We start from the raw sequence: 13,373 nt of genomic DNA on the forward strand, positions 1-13,373 counted from the left end.
TCCCCGGCTAATCAGTTTGCACAGAAATATGTCACGTTTATTCCACTGTGAGTGATCATAGTCTGATCCTGTCAGAGGTAATCAGAGACGTATGAAAAGATACCTGTCTCATTTCTAATAACAATGAATAAAGAACCCATTCAAATGTTACCTGATTTGCTTGTCATTAGAAACATCTCCAAATCTCAAAACTACAAATTTATGAGGGAGTCTGTTGTTAAAAAAAAGTATTTCAGCTACTAGAAATATGTGATCTTAAACCTGGATCTAGGCTACTAAGCATACAAGAAGTTAATTTAATACTTAGCTTTTATATTAAAATGAGACACATCTGTGCTCAATACTTGCTGAACTCACATACTAACCATATCATATTGGTCTTATTATTTAAATTACCTAAGCCCATTTTCATATCTGAAATATAGAAGTAATAGTGCCTCTTTCATGTGGTTATTCTAGGAATTAAATTGGTTAGGTTATAGATACCAGCTGTTATTTTTGTCTACATACCCTACTGTTTTGCTTTTTTAGATAATAGTTTATTTACTTGACCACGTGTATCCCACGGGTTAGAATCAGTCATTGGGGTTTAGTTATGATTTAAACATTAGTGTACTTTTGCTGTATTTTAAATGTGTTTAATTTTTTAAGTAAAACTCATAGTTTTGACGTAGAAATTAAAACTTTTCTTTTCACAGTCCTGGCAGACTGCAAACATCTCATAAGGTGTTCGTTTCTAGCTGTTCTTTCCTTTGGGAAGATAAAATAATTTCTTATATGCAATTTCACATAAAATATAATGGGCTCGGTATGTTGAAGCAATAAAATAGAAACCAGCAGTAAAAATTTCAGTTAAGTATTAATCTCAATCTCGGCCTTCTTAACTGACACTCTTTTATCATCTAAGCAATGGTAATAAACATTAACATTTGCCTAATACATTGTTGACAATAACTCAGTTTAAACATCTTATTAACTGGGGGTCTTTAGTGCCAGGATCCAGAATTTGAGACAGGACCCTCGCTCTGTGTTCATGTTCTGTTTTATCTCATAAAGGTAATGAAGGACGATGATAAGAATTGGCTTCTGAGTGCCAGGAGTGTTCTGATTTTGTTTGGGTCCACACCTAGATGTGCTCAGAGCCTTGTTATGACACTGTGCTCAGGAATCACTCCCGGTGAGCCTGAAAGACCGAATGTATGCTGGGGATCAAATCCCAATTACTTGCATGAATGGCAAATACCCTACTACTTATTATCACTCTGGCCAGAGAGCTGAAAGTGTTTTTAAAACATATACTTCAGGCTTGGAGTCATGTTTTTACCTGTCTATTCCTCTTAAACATAATACTAAATGTTCTTTGGGTCACACCAGCGATGCTCAGGGATTACTCCTGGTTCTGCACTCAGGAATGACTCCTGGCAGTGCTAGGGGGACCATATGGGATGCTGGGAACCGAACCCGGGTCGGCCATGTGCAAGGCTGCTCCATCCCCCAACATTACACCAAGTAATATAAATACAGATCCTCAATCAGTATTTGTTGTGTGTGTGTGTGTGTGTGTGTGTGTGTACATAAGAGAGGACCTGAAATAAACACTAGAGCTGCCCAAAGTCATGTTTTGATTTTGCAGTGGACACTAAGAGGAGATACTTGAGCCCAGGTACTAGAGAGAATGATCATTAAGTAGAAGATATTTTCCAAGCATACCATCATTCAGAGAATGAGAGAGGTTCCAGAGAATGATTCTAAGTTTCTGATTGAACAGAGACCGGTTCACTTCAGACCGAGGAGTAACGAGAAAGAAGCAACAGCATGGACTGTTGGTATCCTCCATCCATAAGTTTATAGAACCCTAAACCAAGAAGAAATTACAGGGACTATAATTATAGGATAGATAATACAGTGGGTAGGGCTCTTACCTGGCAAATGGCGACCTGGGTTTGATCCTCCAACACCACATATGGTCCCCTGAGACCACCAAAAGTGATAACTGGGTGCAGAATCAGGAGTAAGCTCTGAGCACAGTTGGCATGTGGAAAAATCACAGATTTCTTTTTTTTTTTTTGGTGGGGGGGAGAGCTGTTTCACACATTTGCAGCGTTCTTGGAAGTTTCCCTGGAAGAATGTAGCAGGGAATGCCGCTTCATGGAGGCAAGAAAGAGGTAGGGAGCCAGATGTTGATGACAAAAAAATGTTGTTTCAATGAAATTGGTGGGCTGGAGAGATAGTACAGACTGCAGGTCTTTGCTTTTCATCTGATCTGACAAGACATAGTCCCTGAGCACCACAGGAATTACTCCTGAGTACAGAGCCAAAGTAGTCTGAGTATTCTATGTATAAGGAATAAAGTGGAATATGTGTAAAAACTTTACTTAATGGCATAAGAATAGTGGGGCAAGACAAAATTTTATGAGAGAGCAGAGGAGAAAAAATACATGGGCCTCTTTAAGAAAAATGCAAATTTGCATCTTTGGTATAAGACTGTGCCTTTGAGTCCTTTTTCATCTCTTGTTAGATCAACTTTATTTACTTCTTTATATAATTCTCTATAATTCATTCTCATTTATATACTACCTACTTAATTTCCCCAGAATGTTATATTCATAGACATATTACATGTCTATTCTGAGAAATTTAAGGAAGGTCTGAAACTCATGTAATATGGATTTAATCTTCTTTCATAATGGCATCTGGCTTCCATTCACATTTTGGGGAATACGGAGTTGGGTCATACTCAGCAATGCTCAGGGCTGCTTGTTCTATGCTCAAGGATTACTTCTAGTAGTATTTAGGGTACACACTCTTAGTTCTCTGCTGTAGGCTTCTCATTTAAATCTTCTCAAATATTCTTCCGTGCCTTATGTTAGACATTTGCTTCTTTCCAGACATCAAGAGCACAAGCTAAGTATGGTGATTGAATGGGGTGGTGGCCCTAGCTTTTGCTAGAGTGTTTTGAATTTAAGTCCGTCCCAAAATGTGCAGTTGGCTTCGTGCACACAGGTAGTGTAAATGTGGAATAGTGCTTAAAAACAAAAGCTATCAATACAAGTTCAGCTTGTTTCCTTAGATTTTTCTCATTTATTTCTTCTAGAAGGAGTTACTGTCACTGTCACTGTCCTCCCATTGTTCATCAATTAGCTCAAATGGGCCCAATAATACTGTGAGACTTGTTACTGTGTTTGGCGTATCGAATACGCCACGTTACCTTGCCAGGCTTTGCTGTGTGGGCGAGATACTCTCATTAGCTTGCCGGGCTCTACAACAGTGGCAGAGGAATCAAAGGTGGAGGAATTCAACTCGGGTTGGCCTGGTTCACCGCATGCAAGGCAAACACCCTACCCACTGTGCTACAGCTCCAGCTCCTAGAAAGGGTAAAAGAATGTATTTGATCAAGAATTTCATTCTGATTATGGGCTACAAAATCTTATAGGAGGCTAGACTGGTGCAATTTTCTAAACAATGGTTAAAAAATAGTCATTGAAAGGACTGGAGTGATAGTACTGCAGATAAGGTACTTACCTTACATGTGGTCTATTAAGTTTCATCCTCAGCATTCTATATGGTCCCCTGAGCCCTGCCAGGAGTGATCTGTAAGTGCACAGTCAAGAGTAAGCACTGAGCACAACCATGTGTGCCCCAAAGCCAAAATAAATAAATAAATAAAGATGAAAAAGTAGCAAATCAGCTTTACAGTAAAAATAAATTCATTAATTAATTAGTCATTGAATTTGGATCCTGATACCCATCATTCTCTTATCCTCTTCATCTACAAGATGTCCTACACTGGGATTAAGTATATAAAATAAGTAGGGGCAAATTCTAATTTTCCACCTAAATCTCTTCTAACCATGGTATTAAAGTCAGATTGAAGTGAATTTAATGAACAATTTTGAAAAATGTACCATGGATTAATTGGGATATTTACCCTTTCCTGACAATTTTAAAGGGATATAGTGAAATAATACCTATACAGATTTATGAAAAATAGTTGTGTTTTTTTTCTTTTTGCTTTTTGAGTCACACCTGGCGATGCACAGGAGTTACTCCTGGCTCAGCACTCAGGAGTTACTCCTGGACTCCTGGCGGTTCTCAAGGGACCATATGGGGTGCTGGTAATCGAACCCGGGTTGGCAGCATGCAAGGCAAACGCCCCACCCACTGTGCTATCTCTCCAGCCCCTAGTGTTTATTTGTTTGTTTTTGATGAGTGTAGACTCAAGGTACACAGTAGTAAGCTGTTTTTCTTATTGCTGTTATGTGTTACACACATGTAAAATAGTGACTAGATTATTAAATCCTTTTTAGAAAATTGCTTTTCAATATTTAGTACTCAGTTTCCATCCTGAGCTTTGTTCGGATAGAGAGAGGTAGTTGTAGGCAATTTACAACCCAAATATAAACTGGAGAAAATTTCCAGTGAATGTAAGTTTCCTTTTTGAGTTTATATTTTGAACTGACCAAGCTTATGTTTTCAGCTTGTAATAATAAAGATTTCACCTGCCACACACATGCCTCTTCAAAATGACAGCTTCATTGATGTTGAGCCAGCTCCTAATATGCTATGAGGAACAATCTGACTTTATTTAAGACTGATGAAATCCATAATTTGCAAACATGCAAAAGCTTTGCTTCGTAGTAGTTCATCAGAAGTGTGCTAAGTGAATTTCTTCACCATGCGGGACTCCAAAAACGCTTCCTAAGCTAAAAATCAGGCAACTGAAAATGTGAATGCCAAATATTCAGCTGGAAGCTTAGGAAGTGGTTGAGACACGACAGCATGGTTGCCTGTGTTTTGCTGTGGTTGGAGGGAGTTCTCTGCTTGTGCTGAGCTGAGCTGCTCCCAGAGATGATTAGATTAAACAAGGTCCTGTTTTGAAAAGTTGCAGAAGCCCTTGAAACACCAGAGACCAAAGCCAAGTGCACAGAATTAGATGACAGGACTGACCAAGAGATTGGAGTGAAGGGAAGTTGGAATTAAACTAGATATTTACTCCCAAACCCATAGTTTTAATCAACATGAACTGAGCAATTTTTCTTTCTAGTCTGGACCAATGCTATCCTGTGTCTGTCTTGGCCCTCAATTAACAGATAACAAGGAGTCCTTTTTATATGTTAATTTATGTTGAGAGATTCTGGTTTGGGCATTTTTTTTGGGGGGGGAGGCGTAAATCAAATCCCAATTTATATTTCTTTCACAAAGGCTATGGATTGCCTAACACAGGTGTAGAAAACCACATTTTGGAAGGGTCATTAAGAAAATAAAGATATCATGCATTTAGTATGTGCATTTTTCCTCTTTTGATTATAAAATTTCCCTTTTCCCCAAATGGAGTATTCAGTAATATTGAAATTTATCAAAATGAGTGGATGAAAAACTTATAAATACAAATAAGATAAGCACAAACTTTAGAATAATTAAATTAGCTTTTTATCATCATATATTTGAGAGTTGTCAAGTATATATTTTAAGTTTTTTGCATCTTTTATATCATTCAATCCTCACAAAAATGTCACAGGACTATCGCTGTGATTAGATTACCCAAGACACATACAGAAAGCTCTCTAAACCAATCTGAAGCCAATATCTTGTTAGAGTAAACATTGAACCCAACTCATCTGACTGCAGAGTCTTGAATGGTTGATCAAAGATTCATTACTACTGAAACCACTAATAGCAAGAAGTAAAAATTATTTCTTTTCATGCAAAACACATACCCATTGAACACAGAGCATTTGTGATTAAGGTTTTGAAACTGAAGTGTTTTATTACCTCTACATAAGGATAAGCATTTGGATGGACATGTGTGATCCAGTTGCTCTATTTTTAAAAGAATCATTGATTCTCACCCCACGTGTGCTACTGACTCACTTTCAATCTCTACTCAGAGCTTTATGCACCTCAGTAATTTCCCCCTGGAAAATTAGGTAAAATTAAAACATGATTTAACTAAAAAAAAACATGCTTCAATCGAATTGTGTGTCCCTTAGGTAAACACATTACAGAGCTTCTTGTATATATATATATATATATATATATATATATATATATATATTAAGCTATAGTGTGTATCCTTTTGTCCATTGGTCAGTTTGGGATCAGGAGACAGGAGCTTGAATTTCTGTTTAATTTGCAGCCCAAAGTTTAGAAAAACAACCTATTTCCTTCTGAGGTTAATGTTATAAGCCAACCGGAGTAGAATAAGAGGCTGAAGCAATATTTTCCTTTAAAATAATGTGTCTTCTTCACTCAGGCTTTAAAGTCAATAGGGATTTTCTATCCCATAGTTTCTAAATGCAGATTCACTTGAGAACTTAAGTTGACAATTTTTTTTAATTTAAATTTTTAAATAAAATCAAATAATTTTATTTTATTGAATAAATCACCCATTTTATCATTTAAAAGTATATAATACTACTAAAATTATCATTTTTTTCACTAGTTGCTATTTCTGAGTTGACAATGTAATGAAGACTTCATAGATTTTATTTTTATATAATTTGACATGAAATTATTTTCCCTACTAGAATTCCAATAAACTGCTTTATGATGTAGTTACACTGTTCTACATCTGGTGTGATTTTATATCTATGAAGAAAAGAGCAGAATTTTCTACCAAAGCACTTAAATTTTGCAATTTATTCTCTTAATGATTTCAAACAGCAAAAAAAATTTGAAATCAGCCTGGCTTGGGAACATACTAGATTTCATAGTTGATTAGTCTCTAAATTTCATTTTAACTCTGCTCAGTAGCCCTGTTTTCCCTTATTTAGCACATATTGCAAAATCTGTTAAAGGTGGGCCCATGTATTCATGTTACTACTTTTTAAATGTTTCCAAATTTTATTTGAGAAGTTTCCATTGCATCAAATCAAAGATCAAGGGATACTAAAGACACTTTTATAAGCAGTATGACCTAATTTAGTTAAATCAAACTCTACTCTCCAATCTTATACATGTTGCAAGTCTACCGATAGCAGATGGATGGTTCCAAACACAGATAATAATTCTTAAAAAAAGACTTTGGGGCCTACTTACAACCTTGGTGATGAATCATCATCTTACATCCCAATCTGCCTATCTCTCACCAGGAAAGGCATATCCAGGTCCAGGTTTACAAGAGAAGTTGGTTATGTTTCTTTAAATATCTTATTTTAATCTTCAAAATTTCTTGAATCCTCTTGGCCTTACTTTCCTACTGTGACTTAAGAAAGAAAAAGCACTTTGTCCAAGCGTAAGTATTGCCTTTCCCTGTGGGATTCTGAATCCCCCTCCCTTGTCTAAAATTTCCCTCTTTCACTATCTTTGCTGCTTAAAAAAGCCAACAACATTTTGATAAAAACAAAACCAAACTACTTTAGGAGTTAAAAACCTTCTCTCCTACTCTTTATTTACTCTCTTGCTCTTTTGGGCTCATAGGTTTAAATCCTACTTGTGCTAATCTTGCAGAAGGCTGTGCTTGAGAGAAAACCTTTTTCCCCATTTCATACCAATAATTTTAAATCTCTCTGTGGGTTCTTTATGAACAAGCTTTCACCAGGAAAGTCAGTATCTGAGGAGATAAGCGTTGACATAGTCAATCAGTGGAGTGATAAGTTATGATAGTCCTTCACCACGTCTACTTGAAATATAACAATGTTAGCTAGCAACATATTTTAAGTTTCTTAGATCCTAAGTGTTTCTCTGCTAATATGCTTAGCATTAAGTGTGTTTATACTAAATGTAGTGTGTTATTACACTAAAATAGTGTGTTACTAAACATTGTGTATTTGGTATTATAATGCGTTGTCTGTAATGTGAATTGCCCTTCTTTATTGTCTGTGCTTTAATTGCCTTGCCTTGCCATTTCAGTATTCAAATCTAATCAACAAATTTAAGACTGATATTAGATGGCAGAGAATAGCTGATTGGGAAGACGCATATTTGAAAATATGATTTCTTTTGCTGTTTACTGCCTTAGTACGTCTGTTACATCTTTCCTGAATAGCGTCCAAACATCCCTCATATTGATCTTCCATTTCAATTGCTGTCGAGATCCAGGAGGGAAGTCACATGAGTACTGGTTCCAGCTACAGGGGAACTGTTTGCTTGTTTCTTTGGAGCCTTAAACATTCTTCTGGTTGCTCATTACTAACACCTTTCTACCAGAGACAGACAGAATTTATTAGTTAAGGCCAGATGTGCATATGCCCTTCAAAGAATTCATCTCTCAGAATTAGTCAAATAGTCCTTTCATAATCAATTCTTGGAGATTTTACAAAATTCATATCTCTATTAGCTCTTTCTGAAGTGCAATTATAATATTTTCATACATAGAATGGCTATGTATAAAATAGCCATTTCTTATTGCTTTGAATGTTTGCATATCTTCAATAGCAGTTTAGTTATATGAATATATTGGCAAATTGAGGTAGCATAAAATTCACAATATTTTGCCAACTAAATAGATCAAAAGTCTTCATACTATGCTAAACCACTGTATGGTAAACATAATTGCTTTACCTCCAAAATTGACAATTTTTAAAACACCAAATGAAAGAAGACAATGATATGATATTCTGGGTCCCTAAAAGCAAATTTAGTGTTTGCCACATGGCTTACATTTGAAATAAGCAATCTAAATCTACCTTCAAATGAAGTGAAAATTCCATGATGCTGTAATAGAAATAAATGCACATGGGAAATGTTATTTCTTTACATGGATGAAAAGACTAATACTGTTCAATATAAATATTTTATGAAGTTGAATGAAAAATATCATCTTAAAAATGACAAAACCGGATTCAAATAAATAAAATAATTCAGTGCTGCATAAACCCCATAGTGTTAGTAAAGATTCTACCACAAAAAAAAAAAATTTAAATGCACAGAACATTCTCAGTAAGTGCTTGATTCATTAGTAATTTTGAATATGCTGTGAATAAGATATTCTAAATTTTTTTGTTAGCACTGAGTTCTTGGGAAAAAAACCTCTACATTCCACCCCAAATTGGACTTCATTTTGTGCGGTAAATTATATATTATGGAGATTCATGATACTGACCAAATAAAAAGAGAGTGCTCTACTTATTGAAGGAAACTTGCTAATCTAGTAAAAACTGATACAGTAAATAGTTGCAGAAGGAACATGCAAAATTGGAGGCCTTAGAAGCTCACCACAGCTCAAACTCTTAAGTCCAGACCGAGTGGCAACCAACAATAGTGACCACCTGCTCAGAGGACAATTTCCTTATGAGGTGCTGTTGATTTGACAAGTTGACCAAAAATGGTTGAAATGCAGCATGGAAAATTGCATCTTTGTTGGGTTTTGACTGATGCACTATGAATTTTTTGTTGGCATGGCCACAATATTCCTTCTTTGGCTTCAGGAAACCCACAGAGAATGTGGTGGTGCTCCCTTTTCTAAGATGTATTCTTCATTGTCATCCACTAACTTGTGTATGACTCTATGAAAGATTGGACAAGCAAACTATATTGTCTACTGTTTTAGAGTTTCTATAAACTGTTGTGCTGGATTTTTTTAAAAAGTATCTCAGATTTATTAGAGAATGTCATTTTCTCCTTAGACTATCACTATCACTCTCCTCCCGTTGTTCATCAATTTGCTCGAGTGGGCCCAGTAACGTCTCCATTGTGAGACTTGTTGTTTCTGTATTTTGGCATATCGAATATGTCATGGGTAGCTTGCCAGGCTTTGCCCTGAGGCCGAGATACTCTTGGTAGCTTTCCGGGCTCTCTGAGAGGGGGTGTAGTTATTGAACTCGGATCGACCATGTTGGCTGTGTGCAAGGCAAATGCCCTACTGCTGTGCTAGTGCTCATTTTTCTCCTTAGACTATATGAAAAATAAACTGATGTGATAGAAAACAAGGTCATCAGATGATAAAAATGTGGTTAGGTACTGTATGAAATAATCCCTAGTTTGGTAGAGTAGAAATGACATTGTGGGCTGCAGAGAACACAGTGGCATACATGCAAGCATCACCTCTCTGTGTGTTTTGGGATAATCATTTACCTTCTCAACATTTATTTCTCTTCAATTTCTAACACTCCGTGATGACTATATGGATATTTTAGGCAATATTCAAGTGTAAATGAGTATATTTTCAAAATAAATGATATATATTTTCAAAATATCTCCATTTTCTAGTAATATCAGTATAGGGTCACCCCTCAGTTACTGAAAGAGAAGGGTAAACTTACATTTGTTTCTCTTTCTTTGGCTCCTCCTAGTGATCTCTGCTACATTTAACCTATTTACTTGGGCAAGACATTAGAAATCATCGATTGAAAAATTAAGTATTTTACAACTTACAGAGCATTGAATTAAATTCAGAGGTTTTCATCACAGATGAGGGGAGGTACTCTCTGATTCCATCAGGCTTATGGTAGATCAGAGAATGAGGAAACTTAGATAAGGAATCAAAATGATATGTATAGAGAGTACTGAGATATCCTTCAGTTATTTTTCAAATTCTAGGCTAAATCATGGCTTCTTTCTGCATATCATAAGGCATGTGTGATCCAGATGGATTATGGGAACATTCATCTCCTCATGTTTCTTTTAAAATTTTCCTGTCAATAGTCACCAAAAGTGATTGACTTTAACCACTTACAGATTTTAATTTCCTGGGAGAGATCCCCTCACCACATAGAAGGCAATTACAGTGAACCTAATGTGTAGTTACAGTGGTAGAAATCAAGTGCTATCCTAATCCTTACAGAAAAGTCTAAATACAGAATCACTCAGTATTTGCACTTCCTATATATTTTTAGGGCATCTCCTTGGCCTGTCCCATGATGATTCCAAATTCTGCGAAGAGAATTTTGGTTCCACAGAAGATAAACGCTTAATGTCTTCCATCCTGACCAGCATTGATGCATCCAAACCCTGGTCCAAATGCACCTCAGCCACCATCACTGAATTCCTGGACGATGGCCATGGTATGTATTTGAAAGACGACACAGGGTCAGCCACAAAGCATGAATTGAATTGTATTTTATGATATTTTTATGACATTCACCTTATCCTCTCTTCCAGTGGTTGTTAGTATCAGAAACAGGAGTGGGGGCACAGTTGGTTCGTATGTAAAGCCAACGTCCTTGGTGGCATTATAGCTATGGTATTTTGTTTTCGCTTTTGAATTGAAAGTTGAAAAGAGAAGCAGTGTGGGAGACCACACAGAATGCCTAGCTAGTGCCCTGCAAGCCTGGATTTTATTCCCTCTTTCACCACCAGCTTCCTGTGAGAAGTTGGCAGACATCTTGATTCCCTGCTATTAATATGACTTTCAGAATTATTTGTTACATGCCTATTAGAGGGGTGTGGTGACGATGTAGGTGACAATTCTGTTGGATTCTCTTTATGGCAACATCAAGCTCTGGCCATTGGCGGGAAGAATTCTATTTCTTCCAGAGAGCAGGTTCTCCTGAGAACAGAGTCAAAACTGTAGAACCAAAAATAGAAATTCAGTCTGAATGATGAGAAAACACTTTTTTAAGAACTTCAAAAGGAAATCGTTGGTCTTCGTTTTTAAAAACACTTCAAGAGCATAACATACTTTATTAGGTTCCACAAATCTAGGATTAGAGTTGTCAATCATAAAACTACTAAGGAAGTCACAGTTTTCAGAAATAATAAATTCTGCCTCTAAAATAATCCCTTAAACAATCTATTGCAAATATTCTTAGCATTCCTTATTGTTTTAAATATTAGAAACATATGAGGGCATCACACTCCTAAAACTTGGAACAGATAATTAGAGATCACAGTTCAAATTTTTCATATTGAAGAGAAGGACGTATTCTGGTTTTTTTCCTTTCCTCATAAATGTGTTTGCCTTAAAACTGTTTGTTGATTTGAACATGACAGAAATTCTTGTGCTTTATGATTTTCTGCAAAGTCTTGTCATGGTATAGAATTCAAAGTTGGGTGAAGAGAATATTTGAAATTGGCATATACTTATTCCACAAAGTTTATTGTTTGTTATTTTGTCATTTCTTAGTGAGTTGGGGCTGGAATGATAGCACAGCAGGTAGAGTGTGGCCAACCCTGCTAACCTGAGTTCGATTCTTCCGCTCCTTTCAGAGAGCCCGGCAAGTTGCCGAGAGCGTCTTGCCCACATGGCAAAGCCTGGCAAGCTAACGCTACAGTATTCAGTATGCCAAACACAGTAACAAGTCGCACAATGTTATAGGGCCCGCTCAAGCAAATTGATGAACAATGGGAGGACAGTGCTACAGTACAGTGCTTAGTGAGTTGACTATCATAAAATTCAGCTTCATAACATCAAAAATAAATAATTATAAGCATTTTCCTTAAAACTCTAATTTCTTTAAAAAGAAATTCCACTGCATAAATTCTTGTACTTCTCCCCCAAATCTGTTTTATTAGTTCATTTTTATTTGCTTATTAATTCATTTTTATGAATTGATAATACTTTGGCAACTTTGGCTACTTAAATTTCTATTCATGAGAACATCTAGACTCAGCTGTTTAATTTTTTTCTCAGTACATAATAAATGATCCATCTCAGTTTAGAATACTGATAACATACTCATAACTCCTGAAATAAACAGTCACTTCATTATCTGCATTTCACCATTGATCAAAATTAATATCTAATAAGGTCCCCTTTATGTGGAATATTAGTTCCTATATTTAATATTGCTTTTGCTGTTTCTCAGGTTTTCTGAACACAATATTTTATTTCAGAATGTTACACATTCCAAAAGGTTGAGCTAAACTTTGAATCACTAAATGAACAGATTTAGTTGCTAAGGCAGCAAATACTTATGGCTAAAATAGGATCAACTTCTTTTTTCCCTATGCAAGGATTAGGTCAGCTAATTACAATTCTCTGCAAAATTTTGTTCCTTATTGCCATAATTTTGGAATGATTCATTTATTTCATATTTGTGGAATTTGTGATCTTACTTTCAATGCAGTAAATATGCTCTTCATATTATCTCCATTTTTTAAAAAAAGTCCAGTCAGAATTTCTTTTATAGAATTATAGCAAATGCCACCAATAAATAGAGCAATTCTAAGAGAACAGCAAGTGAAGAAAAGCAGAATGACAGCAGTCAACTGAATTACTTTCAAAATAACTTTGCCAGATACAGAATTAAAAGTGTCACATCTGTAACACTACAATTTAAATATGGAAATGAATCCATGTGACAAAATGAATGTATAACATGAATTCAAAAATTTTGTAGTATTTATTGGTGCTCCTCAAAATAGATGTAATATATTGCAAGTGTGGTCATAGGAAGTAGCACATAAGATTTTTGAGAGGGTTGAGATGCTGACCTCTAAAATTCAAAGAGAAAGTAGCACTGCACTGTCTTTCCGTTGTTCATCGATTTGTT

At 35.9% G+C, this 13,373-nt stretch overlaps 1 protein-coding gene across 1 annotated transcript in view; it reads left to right on the forward strand.

The window, feature by feature from the left end:
• Positions 1-13,373, forward strand: part of ADAMTS5 (ADAM metallopeptidase with thrombospondin type 1 motif 5) — a 45,606-nt gene that overhangs the window by 15,118 nt on the left and 17,115 nt on the right. The window contains exon 3 of the mRNA XM_056109364.1: positions 10,776-10,943. Within this exon, the coding sequence (XP_055965339.1) occupies positions 10,776-10,943 (168 nt within the window). The remainder of the gene's footprint in view (positions 1-10,775; positions 10,944-13,373) is intronic.

Source organism: Sorex fumeus, unplaced genomic scaffold (genome assembly GCF_029834395.1).
Source record: "Sorex fumeus unplaced genomic scaffold, SorFum_2.1 ptg000265l, whole genome shotgun sequence".
Taxonomy (NCBI): Eukaryota; Metazoa; Chordata; class Mammalia; order Eulipotyphla; family Soricidae; genus Sorex; species Sorex fumeus.